This window comes from Callorhinus ursinus, unplaced genomic scaffold (assembly GCF_003265705.2).
Source record: "Callorhinus ursinus isolate GAN/ISIS: 27379988/994484 unplaced genomic scaffold, GSC_fseal_2.0 scaffold18, whole genome shotgun sequence".
Lineage (NCBI taxonomy): Eukaryota > Metazoa > Chordata > Mammalia > Carnivora > Otariidae > Callorhinus > Callorhinus ursinus.
This window is the reverse complement of record NW_027397080.1, coordinates 16,458,780-16,477,662: the sequence shown is the minus strand read 5'-3', so window position 1 is coordinate 16,477,662 and position 18,883 is coordinate 16,458,780. Positions and strand designations below refer to the sequence as shown.

Sequence of the window (18,883 nt, the reverse complement as noted above, 5' to 3'; positions counted from 1 at the left end):
ACCAGCCTCCGCCAGGCCCTCTCCCAGTCCTCCCCCTTCTGCACTGAGTGTCTGCTCCAAACAGACCTAACTACGTATGGTGGCCACCTGCCCCCCACCCCCACCCCCAGGCCTTTGCACGCACCGTTTACTCCTCCTGGAACCAAGACCCCCTTCCCGACCCTTACTGGGTCTTACTGCTCCCTGCCCCCACTTGCAGCAACGTACTGGACTGTAGCCTTGAGCTTTGTGTTGTCACCTTTGCCTCACCAGGCAGTGAGGCGACAGTGACTTCATTTGAGTTGTTGGGGATGCAGCGAGGGAGCTTGGTGGGTGGATAAGCCTCACATCCAACACAGAGGCTTTAGTTTTGGCGGACTGTTTTACCTGAATCCTCTGACGTCCTCTTTCAGATCAGGGTCCCCAGAAGCTGGGGGTCTGTGTCTCCCCCTCAGAGGGGTCCTCAGACTCTCCTAAGGCTGTGTGGGCCCCGTGGAGCTGTCCCTCGGGGTCTCCCTGGTCTTCAGTGGGGAGACACAGAGCCACATTCGGCAGAGATTTAGCATGAAGCAGATCTATGGGAAAAGCTGCGTGTTAAAGACCAGGCTGCCCCAAGTGGGCATTATTTGATCAAGGGCAGCCAAGAGCTCCCACGGTCAGGGAGTGGGGGAACAATTTAGCCTTTCCAGGCCCACCAAATATAGGCACGGGATTGAGTTTTCTTTATATAAAGTTTACAAATGCTGGGAGGAAACAGCCCCAGCATTTGGGGTTCAGGGGAAGGGGGAAGGCAGAAATATCGGGGTTACTGGCCTATCAAACTCTGGAATTTGCACAGGCAGATGCAGGTGCGTCAGGTGTGCTGGGGCAAAATGGGGGGCCTGGAGACTAAGGAGACCCAGGACCTGGGGTGAATGGGAGATACACAAACAGGGGGTACTCCAGTCCTTGTGGGAAAGGGGGTGTTCCACAAGGGTTCTTGGGCCTAGGACGGCATGAGGGTCTCAAAGACAGGTGTCCCTGAACAAGAGGAGAACTGTAGGGCCCAAAGGCTGGGGTGACACAGTATAAATGAAGGGGCTGGAGTCAAGAGACCTGGGATCCACGATGGAATGAGAGGGTCCAGAAGCAAGGAGACTCGAGACCTGATTTATAATGGGCATCCCTCCAGGAAAAGAAACCTAGGACTTGAGGGGAGAAGAGGGGTCCAAGAGGCCAGCATCCCCGTACTTGTGTGGTCCTGGGGTGTGGGACACAATAGGGCTTTCAGAATCAGGGGAGACCCAGGACCATGACCAAGGACCTAGGCGGCAGAATCCCTGGATCTGGGACCTAATGCATGGACAGGGGCCACAGAGCCCTAGGGAGCAGCCTGGGGATCCCCGGCCGGCAGGGGAGACCCAGGGCCTGGGGCTGTAACCTGGGCGGGGGTGGGTGGGGAGGGCAGTTCCCGGATGCAAAGCTGACTCAGATCTCAGGCAGAAGGGAGGCCTCAGAAGGTGAGAACACATGAAGGTATTTCAACTCTGGGGAGCCAGTGTCTGGTAACAAAACCCAGCCATGCCTCTTCCATTCCACCCACCCTCACTCACCCCCTTTCACAAGACACGAGGTGGGTTTTTGTTTTTTTTTTTTTTTTTGCTTTTTTTCATTTCTTTTTAATACAAACTTGGATCTTTGGGTGTGTCCTGCCAAAACAGAAAACAACAACAACAACAGAAGAGAAAACCCAAAAGAGTGAAAAATAAGAAAGGAGAAAAAAAAAAAAGCTCCCGCAAGAGGTTCTGCCCCCTCCCCCCCACCATGCGAATTTGCACACCACGGGACCACAGCAGGTTTACAGAATGCAATATACAATCCACGATTTATAATAAAACAGTATATACAATAAATAGGATATTGTTCATTTTTGTCAAACGACCTGTAGATAAATTTCTCAGTGCATACTTGGCAGGGGCTCTGGACACCTCGGGGCCCCGCTCGCAACCTCTTGCACACGCTCGCGCTCTCTCTCTCTCTCTCTCTCTCTTTTTTTTGTCTTTTTCTAAAACTGTGTTTTGTTTTTAAGTTTTGTACATTTTTAAAAAGTATTTACAATTGCTGGTTTTGTGCAGAAAGGGCTCACCTTCGGCTTCTGCGTGGAGGAGATGGGCGGGGAGGGGTGGGGGGGAAGATGGTAGTGCAAGGGGGACAGGTGGGGTGGGGTGGGAGGCAAAGGGGCAGGCGCTCCTGCCAGAGGACAATGTGGACGCTGGGAGGGGTCTTGGCGTTGGTTTTCTGAAAGCTGCAAAGAAACGCAAAAGAAGAGGCAGAAGTTAGCAGTAGGCACAGACACTGAACTCTAAGAACAGAGAGGCTAAGAGTGGGACCCCCACCCAGTTCCTACCAGGATTCTGGGAGAAACTAACCACATTGTTCCTTCTCCCAGAACACTCCAAATAGCCCCTCATGGGACAATGGACTGTTTCTCGCCTTCTCTGAACTCAGCTTCCCCATCTGTAAAATAGGCTTGTATCCACGGCCTGCCTCAATGAGAGGTAAAGGAGGCTCTGGGAGAGGAGCTGGGGTTCCAGGCAGTGCAATTTGTTAAGGACTTGGGCTCTTTTTTTTTTTTCCTTTAAAGATTTTATTTATTTATTTGACAGAGACAGACACAGCGAGAGAGGGAACACAAGCAGGGGGAGTGGGAGAGGGAGAAGCAGGCTTCCCGCTAAACGGGGAGCCCGATGTGGGACTCGATCCCAGGACCCCGGGACCATGACCCGAGCCGAAGGCAGACGCTTAACGACTGAGCCACCCAGGTGCCGCAAGGACTTGGGCTCTTGAGTCAGACACAGCTGAGTTCAAATGCCAGCACCACCCCTGGACAGCTCTAGGACGCTGGGCAAGTCCGTGAATCTCTGTGAGCCTCAGTTTGCTCATCTGTAAAAAGGGGATAACCAAACTATCCCGTAGGTTTGTTGGGAGGATCCAGTGGCTTAAGGTGGCTTAAGCCTGGTATAGGAAATGTAAGAAATGATGCTGATTGTACATCATTATTTTCCTGGGGCCTGGGCCAGGTAGGTGCCCCAAGCCTCAGTTTCCTCGTATAACAATGAGTTTAGTAATTCCTCCAAGCGAGGCTACTGTGAGGAATGACACAGTGGGGAGCAAAGGGCTTGAGCACAGCACAGGGCATGAACTGCACACCTGTGCGCTTTCATTTCTTCTAATTCCAACCCTTTCCCAGTCCCCTCCCATGCCATTCGGTTCCTTCCAGAGGCAAGGTGACCGGGAACTCTGTCTGAATAAAGGAATAAAGAAATGGCCCAACACAGTACCATCTGTGTTTGGCCGCTGAGGCTCAGAAACTTCCAAATTCCCAGTCCCTACAATCACCAGACACTGGAGGTGTGAAGTACCCCTTCTCCAGGCCTCCCCATCCAGAACCCAAGGCTTGGCTGAGGATAGCGGGAAGATGCCCAGAGGGACAGGGACGGACTCGGTTATGCTCAAGACCCACAGTCATGAACCTGGCACTTTCAGAGTCCTGGCCTCATCGAAGAGCCCTGAAATTCCTGTCCCTGCACTTGGTGAGTGACCAGCCCACCGGAATTAAGGTGTGGGGGGTGCTACAACTGCCTTCTAAGACCCCTTAGGAGAACACCCTCCCTCCCCCACCCCTGCAGGAAGCAGGCGGCCACAGAAAGCCTTTCCTCTCTTGTCCTTTCTTGGCTTCCCTTCCCAACAGGGCCACATTTAAATTCTGCTCAGCCTCAGCTGCTGTCTGCTGGGCAGTCAGCCCTGGGGAAGACTTTTGTCCTGAGGCTGGACTTGCCAGGACTACCCCCCCTCCCGCCCCTCCCCCGGGCCAGGGGAACCAGGTGGGCTTCTGAGAGGTAGAGGCAGCGTCCATTCCCGTCTATGGGCCCAGGCGGCCAGGCCAGCAGAGGCAGGAGGGAGGAGGGGAAGGGTGGGGGGCTGCACCTGTGTTAAGCTGTCAGGTCTCCCGGGGGTGACGGAGGCTGGAGTATTAGCCGGAGGGGGAAGAGGTGTGCCTGTTAGGGTGTAGCTGAATTAGAACCAGGGGAAGGGTAGGAAAGCAGCCCTTGGGCCCAGGGATGCTGCCGGGATGGATGTCAGTCCCCCAGTTCAGGTGATTAACAGGAACAGCTAGACCTGGGGGCCGGGTACCCATTAGGGCACAGGACTAGTGTAGCTGGGGGGCGGGAGGCATCTACTGCAGGTGAGAACAGCTGCTGCGCTAAGGAACCTCTGTCGGGGTGACACGTACAGGGTGCTGGAGTGACGAGGGAGGGGGCGACTCAGCCCCGGCTGCCCCAAACCGGTCGGTGGCAAGTGGACTATACCGAGCCCCAGCCTTCCCTGCTCGCTGCGCCCCCCCCCCACCAAGGGCCCCGGGGCAGGCTGGGAGCCTCTGCACAAATCCCTGTCGCCCCCGCCCCCTCCGGCCCTTCGCCACTGCCAGTGACCCTCTCCAAGCCAGGTCTCCATGGTGATCTCAGCCCAGCAAGCAGCTCCTGCCAGAACCATTCCCGTGGTGCCTGCGGCCAGGCAGCAGGGAGGCTTTCTCTCCCTCTGCTCAGCCCTCCCTGTCTCACCTTCCTCCTCCCTCGGCCCTCCCCACCCCTCGGGACTCGGCCAGAATCTGGGGGATGGCGGGGATGGTGGGGGGGGGGTGGCTGGGGACAGAATCAACACCAGAGGTTCCTGAGCCGGGAGAAGGGAGGATGCCCGTAGCCCCGTGCGACCCTGACCTCACTGGGTTCAACTCCACAAAACAGAATTCAGGCTGCGGTGCCAGGCAGCCCCGCGCTGGGCACTGGGGACAAAGCACTGGAGACAGATCTGGCCCCTGCCCTTGAGGGGCTCACGGAGCCCAGAGGGAAGCAAAGCAGACCCCAGAGCGGGCAATTCCAATGCAGGGAGATGGGGGCTGTGCCAAGGGATGCCCTGGGGGGGGGGGTGCTCAGGGAGCACACGGAGGGGGCACCTAACCCGGCCTTGGCAGGAGGAACTCCGGCTCTTCGACCCACTGCCGAGCACGGTGCCCAGCACACGCCGGGGCCGGGACGGCGGGCTGACCGAATGCCAGAGTGGTGACCAGCGCAGCAAGGTCCCGCTCAGGGCTTGCACCCCTCCAGGACGCCTCCTTAGACCACCTTGTTACCATAGCTACCGGGGCAGTTCTCCTTCCCTTCCCCGCTCCTCCAGGGCAGAGAGACCTGTGTGTGGTACCTTGCTACCCCCAAAGCCAACATGTGCCCCCTCAGCGCCCAGGGCACGAGCCATTGTTCCTGAGACTTAACCTTTTAGTGCCTCTATAATTGACAGCCGCAGAGCCACATTCCGCGGCACCCTGGCGCTCTAGCGGTTTCGCTGGCCGAGGTGCCCGGCTGAGGTGCCTTAGCCGGCTGAGGTGCCCGGCTGAGGTGCCAAGGCGTGAAATTGGTCTCTGCCTGCCAGAGGAGGGGCTGGTACAGGGAGCATCAAGAGATAGCGGAGCGGGCGCTCGCAGTGCTGCGGGTCACGTATAAATCAGGCTGTCCACAGAGAGCTGCTCTCCCCCCAAAAGGAGCACATGTTCGTGCATTCATTTAAGCGACCAGCAGACATGGATTCACACCCACCAACTGCCAGGCCATGAGCTACGCTCTCGCCTCCATCCTCTGGTCTCCGCCCTCCGGAAGGGCGTCTCAACGTCAAACAAGGCAGTGGAGCAGAAGGCAGAGAAGATGCGTGAGAGTTTGAGACGGATCTGCTGTGTCACCTAGGGCAAGTCCTTTCCCTCTCTGGGCTTTAGTCTCTATGTAAAGCAGGGGGTTGAACAGGTAATGGGAGAGATATTCGGGCCCCAGTGGGGTCAGAGGCAGACCACAGCTGCCCAAAGGCTGATCCACCCCCTCTTGACATTTTCAGGCAAAGTCAGGCCTGCAGGTCCCTCAAATGTGGAAAGGATACTGCTTCCCTGGGGCTCAGACCACACTTGACAGATGGGAGACACCCTCTGGTAGGATGGACTGGCTGTAGGGTGTGGGTGTGGCTCTCCTCCCCACTCCAGAGAATGTTTTCAAAACCTGTGTCCACCAGTGACCAGAGGCACTCCTTCAACTCTAGCTCACCAGCCATTCCCTCCTTAGGGAATCCTTCCCCACCTCTTCCACTGCTGGGCACACAGAGGGACGCTGGTGGGCACAATAGGGTTCATATCCACGGTCACCCGCCCAGCTTGTGTGGATCTCCCACCGTGCAGAGCTGCACACTGCTTACCAGTCCTGGGAGGCTCTACAGCCAACACCCACACTCTCTGCCTTCCTGATCAGAGATGCCTCTGTAAAGACAGGCCCCAGTGATGGCTATGTGTTGGGCATGTGACTGATCACCAAGGGCCCTTCCTGGCTCTATCATACCACCCCTGCCAGGGTGGCTGTGTGTCTCTGGGGGAGTCCCCTTCCCTGTCTGTAAACTGTGCTTTAACCTTTGGAGCTCTCCAAGGTTGCACTTGGGGAACTCCACAAAAACCTAGGTAGCCTGCAGAGTCTGAACTGGTTTATTTATACATCCCATCCCCTGCCCCATTTTCGGAGCCTATCTGAGGACAGCGACGGTGACAGAAATGGTCTCCTACCCACTCCCACTGCTTGCTTGCCCTCCTGCTCTCAATTTTCTCTAGTCTACATGCTTGTCTTCGAGTCAAGGCAAAAAACAATGTCCCAGGTATGATGCGACACCGAGGAAGACGGGGAACATGCACAGAGATGAGCAACCAGTCTAAAGGAGCTGATGATGTAGTGAGGACATTCCCAGGAAGGGTTGCATGGATGCATAAAAGGCTGGAGATTAAGTGGGCCTGGGAAGGATCCTGGAACGCTTCTTGGAGGAGGTGACGCCTGAATGAAAGATAGGAACTGACAGGTGGGAGATGGATGGTGGGCAGGAAAGGGCAGCCCAGGGCAGGGACAGCTTGGGGAAAAAAGGCACAGGGCACACTAGGGAAAGCTCCCTTCTAATTCCCCATTCTAGGGCTGGAAAGGGAGGGTGTGTGAGGAGGAGGTCAGGGCAGAAAAGGAAGACCTGAGTATCTGGAATACCAGGCTAGTGGCTGGGCTGTTATTTTGTAGGCAAGGAGACTGGAGAGGCAGGGAGCGGGGGATGCAATCGACAGATGGTAAGCAATGGAGGCACAGGAGCGAACGGGTTGAAATCGATTCATCCAATAAATATTTGGGGGGCTCCCGACACCATGCATCCGGAAATGCTGAAGAACAAGCACTTTGGTGGCCATAATGAGGGGAATGGACTGGGGTCGGGGGCAGGTGTCGGGGCAGAGACATGGCAGCCACCAGTTGACTGACCCAGGGTTACCGCTTCTGAAGCCTTAAATTTGTTCAAGACCTATTTTCTTTTTTCTTTCTTTTTCTTTTTTTTAAATCTCGGCTCTATGCCCAGCGTGGGGCTTGAACTCATGACCCTGAGATCAAGACCTGAGCTGAGATCAAGAGTTGGATGCTTAACCGACTGAGCCACCCAGGCGCCCCCCCAAGACCCATTTTCTGGCTCCAGGAAGCTCTTGCTGCCTGCCCTGCTCGTGCTTCAAGAGGGTGGTCCCCGGTACTTCCAGGGGGCCTAGTTCAGTCCCTGCCCTGGAGAATGATGCCCACTTGGAGACTTTCAAAGGACACCTGTTTATAGGCTGTAAACCCCATGGGGGGCAGGACACTGCTGGTCTCGTTCAGTGCCTGGCCCCGGGCAGGTGGCTGGTTCATGTGCGGGTGAACACAGAATTAACCTACTTCCCCTCCCCTCTAGCACAGAGGGTGTTATGGCAGCAAAAGTGATGACGACAAAGATGGCAAATCTGCCTCGAGAAAAAACCGTGATGTATTTACAAAGTCACGAGGCACCGAGAGACCCCTCTCGTGCTACAGGACCTGCAGGGGAAGGGCTTCTAGTTGTCCTGGGTCATTTAGAAGTCTGGGTCCTGTTGCCCATCAGGCTTCAGGTCCCATTGGGGGGGGGGTGTGGGCTGGTGACTTCCCTTGCCTCTGGGCCCCCCAGGGAGGAATCAGCCCAGTTGCCAGGGCCAAAAACTAGGTGGTGTTTCATAGCCTCCCACCAAAGGCCCCAAACCCACACTAGACACAAAATCCTTCCTAGGAGACAACAGGGGCAGCAGGTGAAGGGAGGCTGGCTACCTACAGAGTCCTGAGCGAGGAGGAAAGGGTCAGGGGTGTGTGTGAGTCACACAGACTGGGTGACAGAATTCAGCTGGTGGGAGGCATTTGTCCACCCATGTACCAACCACTGACTACGTGCTTACTGTGCACCAGGGACTGGGCTAAGGGCCTCATGGGTAATCTCATTAATTCTCACAAGAGGCACAGCAAGGTGATGTGACTCACCGGGTCACGTAAGTGGTAAGGGATGGAACCAGGCTCCGCACAGAAGCCGGTCTGTGCCTACAGGCATGCTCCTCGCCACCACCCTCCAGTTTCAGGGCCTCACTCCCTTGGGCTCTTCCGGGACCACAGGGATGTGGGGAGATGGGAGAGGAGGAGCAGGAGAGGGCACGTTCACAGAGAGATTATATTTCCAGGAAATGAGGGCTCAGAACAAGAAGGCCTGGCCTGAAAATGGCCGTGGGAGAGGCAAGACATAGGATGGGAGGGAGGACGGCCTCAGAGTGCAAAGAGAAGCCCACAGGAGGCAGGGCAAGGATGGCTGACCCCTGACGTGAGGGCTTCTTGCTCAGAGCCAGAGGCAAGATCAAGTGACCTCTTGAGGTTTCAAGACACAGAGAGACAAAGCCCAGAGCAGCTGGGGCCTGGCCCAGGTCCGGGCATGCCTGCTGACCCTGGCTGGCCGGTGGCCTTGGAAACTGCTTCCTGCTCCGGTCAGGCCCCAGGCTGGTGTAACCTTGGAGGACCTGTGACATTTCTCTTGGCCTCAGGTCCACGCCTGAGAGGGAGTAGGGAGGAGAGGGGGACTCAAGATTCCTGAGTGCCTTGGAGGGCCCTTCCTGATTGCACAGGGTCTAGCAGGGCTGATCTTTGGCCATGAGGGCCCAACGTGGAGTCAGTCTCCCTGGCTCCGTTTTCCACCTAAGGGACTGGAGAGGCCTGCCCCAGGCCCGAGTGCTCCCCACCCTCTACCCCTTCCCTCTGTCCCACCAGCTCAGCTCTCAGACGAAGGGGGTCCCACATTCCCCACTCTGGCTCCCCTGAGCTTTCCTCTTCCAATTCACAGTGGGGGGTGACCCTCCCCTTGCCCACAGTTCCCTCTGCCTAGAACGCCTTTCCCCTCAAGTCTCTGTCCATCCAAATCTCGCCTATTCTTCAAAGTCGAGCTCAAATGCAGCTTCTTCGAAAGAACTTCAAAATCCATTTAAAATGTCAGACCCAGAAACATTTGTAGGGAGTGTCCGACCAAGCTGTCATTTTGCGGATGGGGAGTCAGCGGTGTGGGGTGTTGGGGGAATGGTATGGCAGGGTACCCAGGTTCTGGGAGGGGAGTGTGTGCAGCATTGGGTTCGAATCCCGACTCCACCAGTGACTAACTGTGGATCCCCTGCCGAGGCTCCTAGCTGCACCTGCTTCCTCAACTCTCCGATGGGGCGGGGCGGGGGGAGAGGGCACTACTACCTCCCAGCCTTCTGTGAAGGCTCACTGGGGCAGTGTTGCATGAAGGGCAAAGACGTGTGTCCCTTTTCTCACCCAAAGTTCTGAGAGATGACCTCTGACCCTAACACCCACCTTCCTGGTACACAAACTTTGTTTCTCCCCGCCTCTGGGCACCTGCCACTTGCCACCAGCTGTTTTTAGGTTCTTCGTGTACCTGCTTTAGCTTCCCGGGGCGGATGCTGAACTCTGAGGACAAGACCACGTCTGCTTTGTCTCCTCCATGCCTGGCACCCGGACAGGCAGCCAGAGGCTCAAGATGTGGGGCGGAGCCGAACCAGCTTCTCCAGCGCCCCATGTCAAAACGCTCACTGCCTGCTGGGGCGACCGAGGTCTCCCTCCTTCAGCGCTTGCCCTGTGGTGTGTGTGTGGGGGGGGGTGGGGAACCTTCTAGCTGGTAACTCTTCAATGGCTCCCCACTGGTCTTGGAATATGGTTCCAACTCCTTCCGGTGCCCTGGCTGCCTTGCCCACCCATTCAGTGAGGAATTACTGTCCTCTTAGCGGTTCCTCAAGGGTGAGCTCCCTCCTGCTCCAGGGCTTCACCCACTGCTGTTCCCTCTGCCCAGAATGTCCTTCCCACTCCCTGTCTAGCTGATGCCCCTTCATCCTTCAGGCATCAGCTTCAGGATCCAGTCAGCCCGCTGCAGGATCCCACAACCTCCTAGCTTTTTCCTCTCTCGCAGTCCTTCCTATTGTAATCCTCACCAAATTCCTTCGTGTCAGTCTACGTACTGTCTCGCTCTCTAAACTGGAAGCCCCCTCGAGGACCAGGACCTCATCTGTGGTGTTCACTGGGGTGCCCCCCCGCCCCATGCCTGCTTCATGGTGGGTGCCGGACAGATGTCTCCAGAACAACTGAATGCATCAGTCTGCGGACAGCGCTGTCAACTCCCAGCCCGGAGTGGAGAGTGTGGCCAGAATGTGGGGCTGGATGGCATCCCAGTTCCTCCTGTGTTCAGGCCTCACTGGATGGTTCCATTATGTATCTCACTGAGCTGTGACCTGCTCAAACACCCAGCCCCCACACTCGTTTTATTTTCCCATCCAGAGCCCAGGAGGAACGGTTTTTGGATTATTTCACATTTCTGGATTATCCAGGAGACATCTCCCCTCCAGTGAGAAGGATCAAGAGTTTGACATTTTAAACCCTAAGCAGCTTCTCCCTGGCCTGCTTCAGATCTGCAGCTCTGCTGCCTGCAGTGAGACGCACGGGGAATGGGAGGCCATTTTAATCTTGGCCTGGCTTCATTAGGAGGAAAATAGGCTGCCAAAAAAAAAAAAAAAAAAAAAAAAAAAAAAAGTTTGGTCCACTGTCTATGCCATGCAGAATTGCAAAACCTACGAGATTATCACAGTCGAATTTCTTGAACAGATGGGGAAACAGAGGCCCAGGGCTGGAGGGAGTAAAAGCATGGTCAAGGACATGGAGCATGTTGATGGCCAATTGGGGAACGGTCCTTCCCCAAGCCTCCTGATCCCCACGTGCTGCCCTTTGCCACCTCCAGGCACCAAGGGACCTGGGGTCAGGCAGAAAGGGGATGATAAGTTTCCACCGGCACGACTTCAGGACCCTGAGTCACTCTGGCCTTGAATGGCCTCCCCAGGGCAGGGATGGGACTTTCCAGGAGCCCTGCTAGTCCTTCTCCAGGAAGAGGCACTCCCAGGAGGCTGCAGTGGCAGGAGAGGTGGAGGGTGAGGGGCTCAGACAGGCCCCTAGGCCACTTCCCCACCACCCACCATAACTTTGTAACACCTCTGTTGTCCTAAGAACGGGATGTGATGGGCCAGTTGTGGCTGTATTTCCTGGAGCGCCTTGTGCTTCGAGAAAATGATTCTTCTGACCTTGTCCCTTTTTACCCATTTTGGGGGCATTTTTTCCTCTTTTATTTTCCTTAAACAAAATTTTGGAAATACTAAAATTTTGACTCCACCTCATGAGGACACATGCCTGATAAAACACAGTATCTAAACATCTAGCAAAACTTAACCGAACTCTTGGAAAAGCATTTGGCTGCAGGAAAGGGAAGTATCTTTTTCTAGGCAGGAAGTATCCTGCCTGGGGACAGACCCACTGGGTGCGGGTTGTGAGGCACAGCAGGACCCCAGCCTCCCTTGTTCACTTCTGGGTCCCTATCCCACCTGCCTCTGACCACTCTGAGCCCGCCTCAGGTCAAAGACGGTGAAAAATAATCTTTGGGTGGGCACCGGGAGACCAGGGAAGACACTTCAGGCCATTTTGTAAAGCCCTTGCAGAGTGTGACCAAGACACAGTGACCACACCCTCAGCCTGGCCCCCACCAGAGTGCATCCTGAACTAAATGCAGCTCCTCGAGAAACTAGCGAGCCCGGCCGGGTCGGTACCCTGGGTGGGCCCTAGCAGTTAATTACCCACCCTGCTTCACCCTTCACTCATCTCCCACGGGGCCATGCAAATGCCCTCCCTGGCAGGAGGTCAAGTGGTGAGTGTTTGCTGGGATTCAGGCAGCGCTTGCCCAGGACCTAGCACGGACAAGGGAAATAAACATTTGATGAACCAAACCACATGGCCCTATCCAATCTAGGGTTCTCCAACCATTTCAGTAACTGAGTGTCCGAGCCTCATGCTGGGTTCCCCACCCAAGCACCCCATCTCTTCCTGAAGACTGTCCCCAACATCTAATCCCAGACACCTTCCTGAATCCCAACTTCCTCTTAACAGGGGTCCCCGATCTTGTCCTTAAATCCTTCCCGCTCATCACCGTACGCCTTCCCCTTGCCCAAGCGCTAAAGTACTCATCCCCCACCCCAGGCCCGCCGCCGCCTGCCCAGGCCTCCGCCCGCTCCACCCACACCCCCAGACTCACCCAGGAACAAAACCTCGAGGTCCAGTCGGCACTTCAGTTGGCACTACAGGGAGGTGACGGTGAATGTGTCCTCAGGGTGAGGTTCCGCCATGGGCCCCAGGAAGCCGCTCTTGGGGCCCCCACCCAGGCCGGGATGCGCCTGCGGCAGAAAGCCTGGATACCTATAGGCGGTATCCTGCAGGGGCAGCAGCGAGTCCCTCGGCACAGGGGACAGGGTCAAGTCACTAAGGAGCGGGCAGCCATAGCCAGTGGCGGCGGCGGCAGGGCCACGGGGTGGGCCAGGCGGCCGGGCCATCTCCAGTGGCTCCTTGTCGGCCTTGGGTGTGGCCGGTGGGCTGGCCAGGTGTGGGGCACTGAGGCACGCGGCCTCCGTCCTGCCCAGGAAGTCAGCCAGCAGCCCTGTACCCACCTTCCCTTCATAGGGTGGGCTGCGGGCAGCTGAGCCTGGCGGGTACCAGTAAGCTGTGCCCTTGCAGCTGGGGGAGTCGTAGTGGGGCTGGCCCAGTGGCAGGTCCCGGCAGCTGAGGTGGGCCTGGGCTGCAGCCGCATGGCCCAGGCTGGCCCCCTGGAGCCCGTGCTTGAGGGGCTCACAGGCAGCCAGCTTTGTGGGTGGCGGCCGCAGCTCTTCCTTGAAGCCCAGCGTAGGTGAGCAGGTGGGTGAGTACGCCTTCTGCAGACCGGCATCAAACACTGTGGGTGGGTGGGCCAGAGGCGGGAAATGCTTGCCATCTAGGTCAGGAGCACCCAGGCTGGGCGAGTCGCAGTGGAAGCCTTGGCCGAAGGTGCCGTCAGAAGGAGTGGACGGGTTCATGGAGTAGGGTCCCATGAAGTCACAAGGGTCTCGCTCACCCACGCCGAAGGCCCTCGACTGGGAAGGCAGTGGTGACATGCTGCTGTCCCCACTGTAGTAGTCCAGGCCGAGGTCCGGGCTGTCCTGGAACAGGGGGTTGACGGGCTGTGGCTTGGGGATGAACTTGGCTTTGGCGGCCGCCCCACCCCGCTCCTTCTTAGCTGAGCAGGCCCCACCACCCCGTCCACCCCGCGGCTGCCGGGGCCCGGTGCTCCGTTTGGACGGGTAGCCTGAGGCGGTGGCCGAGGCGGATGACGGGAAGCCCAGATGTGAGGCCTCGAACAGGTCCACCTTCTTCCGCCGTCCACGGCCCGGCTTGGAGCTGCTCTGGAAAAGGACGCTCTGGTTCCAGTTGTAGCCGGGGGCAGAGGATGCCTCGTTCCAGTCCATCATCAGTTTCTCCAGGCTGGACAGGCTTGACTGGCCCTCGCTGCTCGAGGCCTCGCTGTTGGCGCGCCGAAAGCCGCCGCCGACCGGCTGATTGAACTGGGTGCTGTCGGACGACGACTCAGAGAAGGTCTCGGACACAGCCGTCTGCTGCTTCACCTTCTGCGGCGTGTAGTTGGAGATGTCCAGGATCACGTTGGGCTCGCTGACGTGGCAGTCGAAGCCGGGATTGTAGAGCTGACTGAAGGCCTCTGAGGCCCAGTCCAGGCCTCCATAGCCCTGCCGGAAAGGCCACTGAGAAGCCCCCGCAAACTGCCGACAGTTTTCAGGCGAGGGCTGGAAGGAGGAGGAGGAGGAGGAGGCGGCAGAGGCTGTGGTGCCCTTGGGTACCATGTAGCCGCCGGGAGAGACGGTGCTGGCCCGGCTGTCACAGCGCAGGGGCGTGGGGGCTGAGCCAGAGAAGGGGGCCCCCTCAGAGCTGTTGAAGAACGAGGCCTTGCTGGGGGGCAGGCAGGGGCCCCCCGTAGGTGGTGGGGCGTAGCCGGCGCTGTGGGCGCTGCTGGGGGAGGCGGGCAGGCTGTTGCCGCTGCCGTAGGCGAAGCTGCAGTCCTTGCTGTTAGCACAGTCCTGGCCCGTGAAGGGCTTAGCTGGGGCAAAAACGCTCTGTCCGGCGCCGTAGCCACCATACTGAGGTGGGTAGGTGCTGGCGGGCGGGTGGGTGGTAGGGGAGCGGGCCACGGCCGACGGCGGGGGCGCCAGCTTCGGGAAGGTCTCGGCTGCCCGGCAGTCTGAAGTGGCTGGAGTTATCCCATAGCTCGCCGCCCGGCCTGGCGGGAAGGTCTGGCGAGCGGGCAGGACAGGCTGGAAGGAGGGCTCCGCACCAGCCCCGCTGCTGCCCACTGCTACTGGGCTGGCCTTGGCCCCCCGGCTCGGGAAGGTGGCCAGGCCCCGCTGGGCAGGCAGGGTGCTGGTGGGGGGCCCTGCGTAGGTGCCTGATGCCTTCCGGGACTCAGGGCGAGAGGCTGAGAGGGCAAAGTCTAAGAGGTCGGAGGAGTCATCCGAATCGAGCAGTGAGCGAAAATAGCCGGTGAAGAGGTTTTGGCGCTCCTGGCTGAGCTCGGTCTGGCCCGCGGGTGCGCCGGTGCTGTAGTAGCTGCTGCGGCCCGAGGCCCCGCTCTCTAGCCCGGCGGAGGCGAAGGCCTGGGCCTCGGTCCCCTGGAACCCACAGTTTCGGCCGGCTTGCCCGCCTGGGTGCCCGTGGTGAGGGGCCCAGCCGCCACCCTTGTCCCCGGCCCACTCGGCGCCGGCCTCCCCAAAGCCTGGGCCGCTAGGCACCTGCTCTGGGAACAGAGTCCCATTCTTCCGGGACCGCCTCTTGCGCTTGGGCTTCCCAGTCATGGCGTCCACCTCCCCCCGGCCCCGCTTGCGTGGGTGCCCCAACTCGGTGAGGCTGGGGCCCCCGACACCAGCAGCTGCCACTGCCACCACTTTCTTTTTCTTGCCAATGCCCTCGAAAAAGTCACTGAAGGAGCATCGGGCCGCCTTGGCGGCATGGCCCCCACCCCGGCCACCAAAACCGCCTGCTTTACCGCCACGCCGTCGGAAGCCCTGCACCCGGTGCAGGAAGTGGGAGATGCTCTGGGTGTCGGGTGCCTGGTGTACCGACTCGGGCTCGCTGGGTGTCCAGCAGCGGGGGGGTGAGCAGCGCCCAGCGCACTGGCTCTGGCGGTTCAGGAAGGCCAGCTTGGCCAGGACGTCGGAGTACTCGGCCTTACTATCATTGGCGTCTGCTGCGTACGACGGCTGGGGGGAGGCCAGCTTCTGCTTCCGCCGCCGCCGTTTCTTCACCTCCGGCATGGCCATGGTGGCCGCGGCCACGGTGGCTGCTTCTGCCGCGACCACTGCCGGCTCCTTGGGCTTGCCAGGACCCAGCAGCAGGTTCTTAGGAGGGCGGCCGCGTTTCCGCTTAAGAATAATGGGCATCTCCCCGGGTGGGAAGACCACCACCACGTTCCGCCCATTGTTCTTCATCTTCAGCAGTGGCGTGGGCTCCGCGGACACGCGCAGGCCCAGCTCCTTGCCCTCCACGCTCAGACTGCTGCTCAAGGAGGACACCTTGTACGTGGTCTTGTTCCGCCGCCCCAGCGATACGGGGATTTTGGCCATTTTCACCACCATGCGCCGCACGCCCCGGCACTTGCCTTTGCGGCTGGGGACCCCTGGAGTCTGGGAAGATTCTGGCTCCAGCTCTGGGACTGGGCCCGGGCCCGGCAGGGCAGGAGGTGGTGGAGGCGGTGGCGGCGGGGGCTCGGCCAAGGCGGCCGCCAGCCCTGTGGGCATAGGCAGCGGCAGCAAGCGGCCCTCCGGCCCAGCGTCTGCCTTGCGCCCCCGTCCAGCTTTCCGCCGGCGACACAGGATCTTTGGCCTATCAGTGCGCCGCAAGGCGTACTTGGGGTGACCCTCAGGCCCGTGGGGGCCATGGGGTGAACACAAGTCCAGGCGCAAGGGCTCGCCCAGTGGGCAGGGCCCCAGGGGCTGCTGAGGCTCCAGACGGCGGCCGGGGACGTCAAGCAACTTGGGCAGGGGGTCAAGTGCCTGAGGGTCAAGCAGCTGCGACTCCAGGGAGTCGGGCAGGGTATCCAGGGCCTGTAGCGCCAGGCCTGGCAGCCCCAGAGGATCAGCAAGAGGTTGTAGGGGTGGCAGCTCCAAAGCTTCCCCGAGCGGCTCTAGTGCCTGTGGGTCCAGGAAGCGGGGCTGGGGGTCCAGGAGCTGAGGCTCTGGCTCAGGAGATGGTGGCTCAAGGGCCTGGGCCTCCAGCAGCTGGGCCTCGGGGCAAGTAAGGGAGGCCAGCTCGCTGAGGATGTCGGCGTCAGCAAGTTCCGAGTAATCAGGGCCGTCTGGCTCAGGCTCCGGGGGCAGCCCGGTGGCCGCGGCCGTGGCTCCGGGACTATGGCCTTGGCCAGGCTGGGGACTGTCCCTAGGCTCGGGCTCAGGCTCATAGAGGGGATGGCTGGGCCTCTCCGACTTGGAGTGCGGGGCAGCCCGCTCCTCGGGGCTGCGGATGCTGTTGGCCAGGCTGGGTGAGGAGAAGAAGCTGTACTGCAGGTCACCGGGGGGCGGGGCAGGTGGGCGGCTGAGTCTGAGGCCACCGCAGTCCAGGTGCACGCCGCTGTGCTGCAGGTCCTGGGAGAGCCGTGTCAGGTCCTTCATGATGTCAATCAGCCGCACCACGGGACGCAGCTTCACCCGCCCGTTGTCCCAGCGCCGTTGGGAGCTGTTGCCGTCTCCCGCGGGGGTGGGGCAGCGGGCCTGTGAGACGGGACGGGCTGCCCTCGGGGGCAGCGGGTCGTCCCCCTTGGCAAGGACTGGTGGGCGCCGGGTGCTGGGGTCCCGGCGTGGGGGTGGGCGTGGGTTCTCAGAGAAGGTGTGGGCGAAGGCCTTGTCAGGTGGGCTGGCGGGGGGCCGGGTGGGAAGCAAGGGCCGTGGGGTGGGGGGGCCGCCGGGGTAGTACTTGGGCTCCCGGAGGTAGTCAGGAGAGCTGCACACGGCACTGGAAGTCACCACCAGGCCCTGGGGCTTCACACGCATCCTGACCTTGTCCTCCGCGGGCCGCCGGGCGGGGCCGGGGCTGACATGAGGGTGCGAGAAGCCGGGACCAGGACCTGTGGGGCAGGACGGGCGTGAGGGCCCTCACCGAATGCCCAAGACCTCAGCTTCCCACATCCTCCTCGGCGAGCCCCCGTCACCCCTCCCGAGAGTCCCCTCAAGCTCCGTCCCCCCTCCACGCCCCACCTCGTTGACTCCCAGCCTTTTCCCGAACCACCGCCTGCACGAGGAACCCCTCAGGGGCCCTGGTTCCACTTGGCAGCAGCTCACCCACTTCTAGACCCTGGCTCCAGGCTCAGGGAGAAGAGGATGCCTGCCTTGGCGAGGGAAGGCCATCAGCAGCAGGCTGGAGCGACCACTCCAGATCACACTTAAGGAGAGGGCCAGGAAATCCTATCCAGGGTATAACCTTTGCCCTATTGTACGCGGGGCCCCCCCCCAGCCCCCGCCCCGGCCCCAGCCCCCGCCCCCGCCCCGGCCCATTTCAGGAGAAGCCTGGCCACTCACCCTCGGCTCTGCCGCCTGGGCTGTCACACTGGAGATCTCTGTGGGCAACAAGACAGGCAACAGGGGATCTGAATTGTCAGGTGGCCACAGTCCAACCACTCACTGCCCACTGGCCCGGTCTCCTCCACACACCACCCCCAGCTCCAGTGCGCACACCCGGCTGACCTGGGAGAGAGAGGGCCCCCGTGCCTGGGGGCTCTGCCAGGTGCTGGCTGTCAGCTGGGGGTGCTGTGGAGCAACTTCGGCCTGAGCCCAGGCCTCGGGGTGTGGACAGCGCCTGGAAAGGACCATCGCAGCTCAGGTTTAGTGAGCACCTACTGCGCGCCAGGCACTGGGCTGGAAGCTGTCCAGGCATCGTTTCATTTAATTCTTCATACAAATCCTGTGAGGTAGGGGCTATTAATAACCCCGTCTTGCGGATGAAGAAATGGAGGCTTAGAGATGAAGTAACATCATTCGTTCATATACTCATTACTTATGGAGTGCCTACTGTGCACAAAGACCGGGTAGACAAACAGTGATCAGATAATCATAAATGATTTAATTATTAGTGGGATAAGAGCTGTAAAGAAAAAGTGAAGAGTGCTTCAGGTCAGAGGTGTGACAATCATACCAGGGAGTCAACAACAATAAAAGCTCACACACTTTGGGGACGCTTTCTCTACTGCCAAACAATGGGCTAATAAGTACTTTGTGTGGATTATCTCATCTAAGCCCCCTGCAAACCTGAGATCAGTATGATTACCATCCCCACCTTTACAGAGGAGGAAACCAGCCACTGGAAGGTGGTGAGCACCACGAATTTCTGTCCGTCTGTGTATATCTTCTGTGTATATCTCCCAACACCCTGATCAGCACGTGGCCCACAAGCGTGCTTCAAGGAATACTTACTATTTCTTATGAATGAATGAACAAGGTGCACAGAGCAATCAGCCCTGCCTTTTCCCATGTGGTTCTCTCTCATTCGTCTCCAGACCCAAAGGTGGGGACCCAAGAAGGGTGTGGAGAGAGGGCGCGAGACAAGCATGTGGA

General features: G+C 59.2%; 2 protein-coding genes across 2 annotated transcripts in view; both read right to left on the bottom strand.

Annotated features, from left to right (window-relative positions):
• Positions 1-1,593: 1,593 nt before the first annotated feature.
• AHDC1 (AT-hook DNA binding motif containing 1) lies at positions 1,594-18,114 on the bottom strand. The gene is made up of 4 exons (XM_025856455.2): positions 18,017-18,114; positions 17,852-17,889; positions 12,502-17,400; positions 1,594-2,263 (listed from the first exon to the last, which is right to left on the bottom strand). The coding sequence occupies exon 3, from the start codon at positions 17,324-17,326 to the stop codon at positions 12,545-12,547; it is 4,782 nt and encodes a 1,593-aa protein (XP_025712240.1). The 5' UTR covers positions 17,327-17,400; positions 17,852-17,889; positions 18,017-18,114; the 3' UTR covers positions 1,594-2,263; positions 12,502-12,544.
• LOC141369928 (uncharacterized) overlaps positions 17,611-18,883 on the bottom strand; it is a 49,092-nt gene continuing 47,819 nt past the window's right edge. Inside the window, exons 5-7 of the mRNA XM_073903583.1 lie at positions 18,017-18,233; positions 17,852-17,889; positions 17,611-17,661 (exon numbers count right to left, since the gene is read on the bottom strand). Coding sequence (XP_073759684.1) covers positions 17,611-17,661; positions 17,852-17,889; positions 18,017-18,233 — 306 coding nt within the window. The remainder of the gene's footprint in view (positions 17,662-17,851; positions 17,890-18,016; positions 18,234-18,883) is intronic.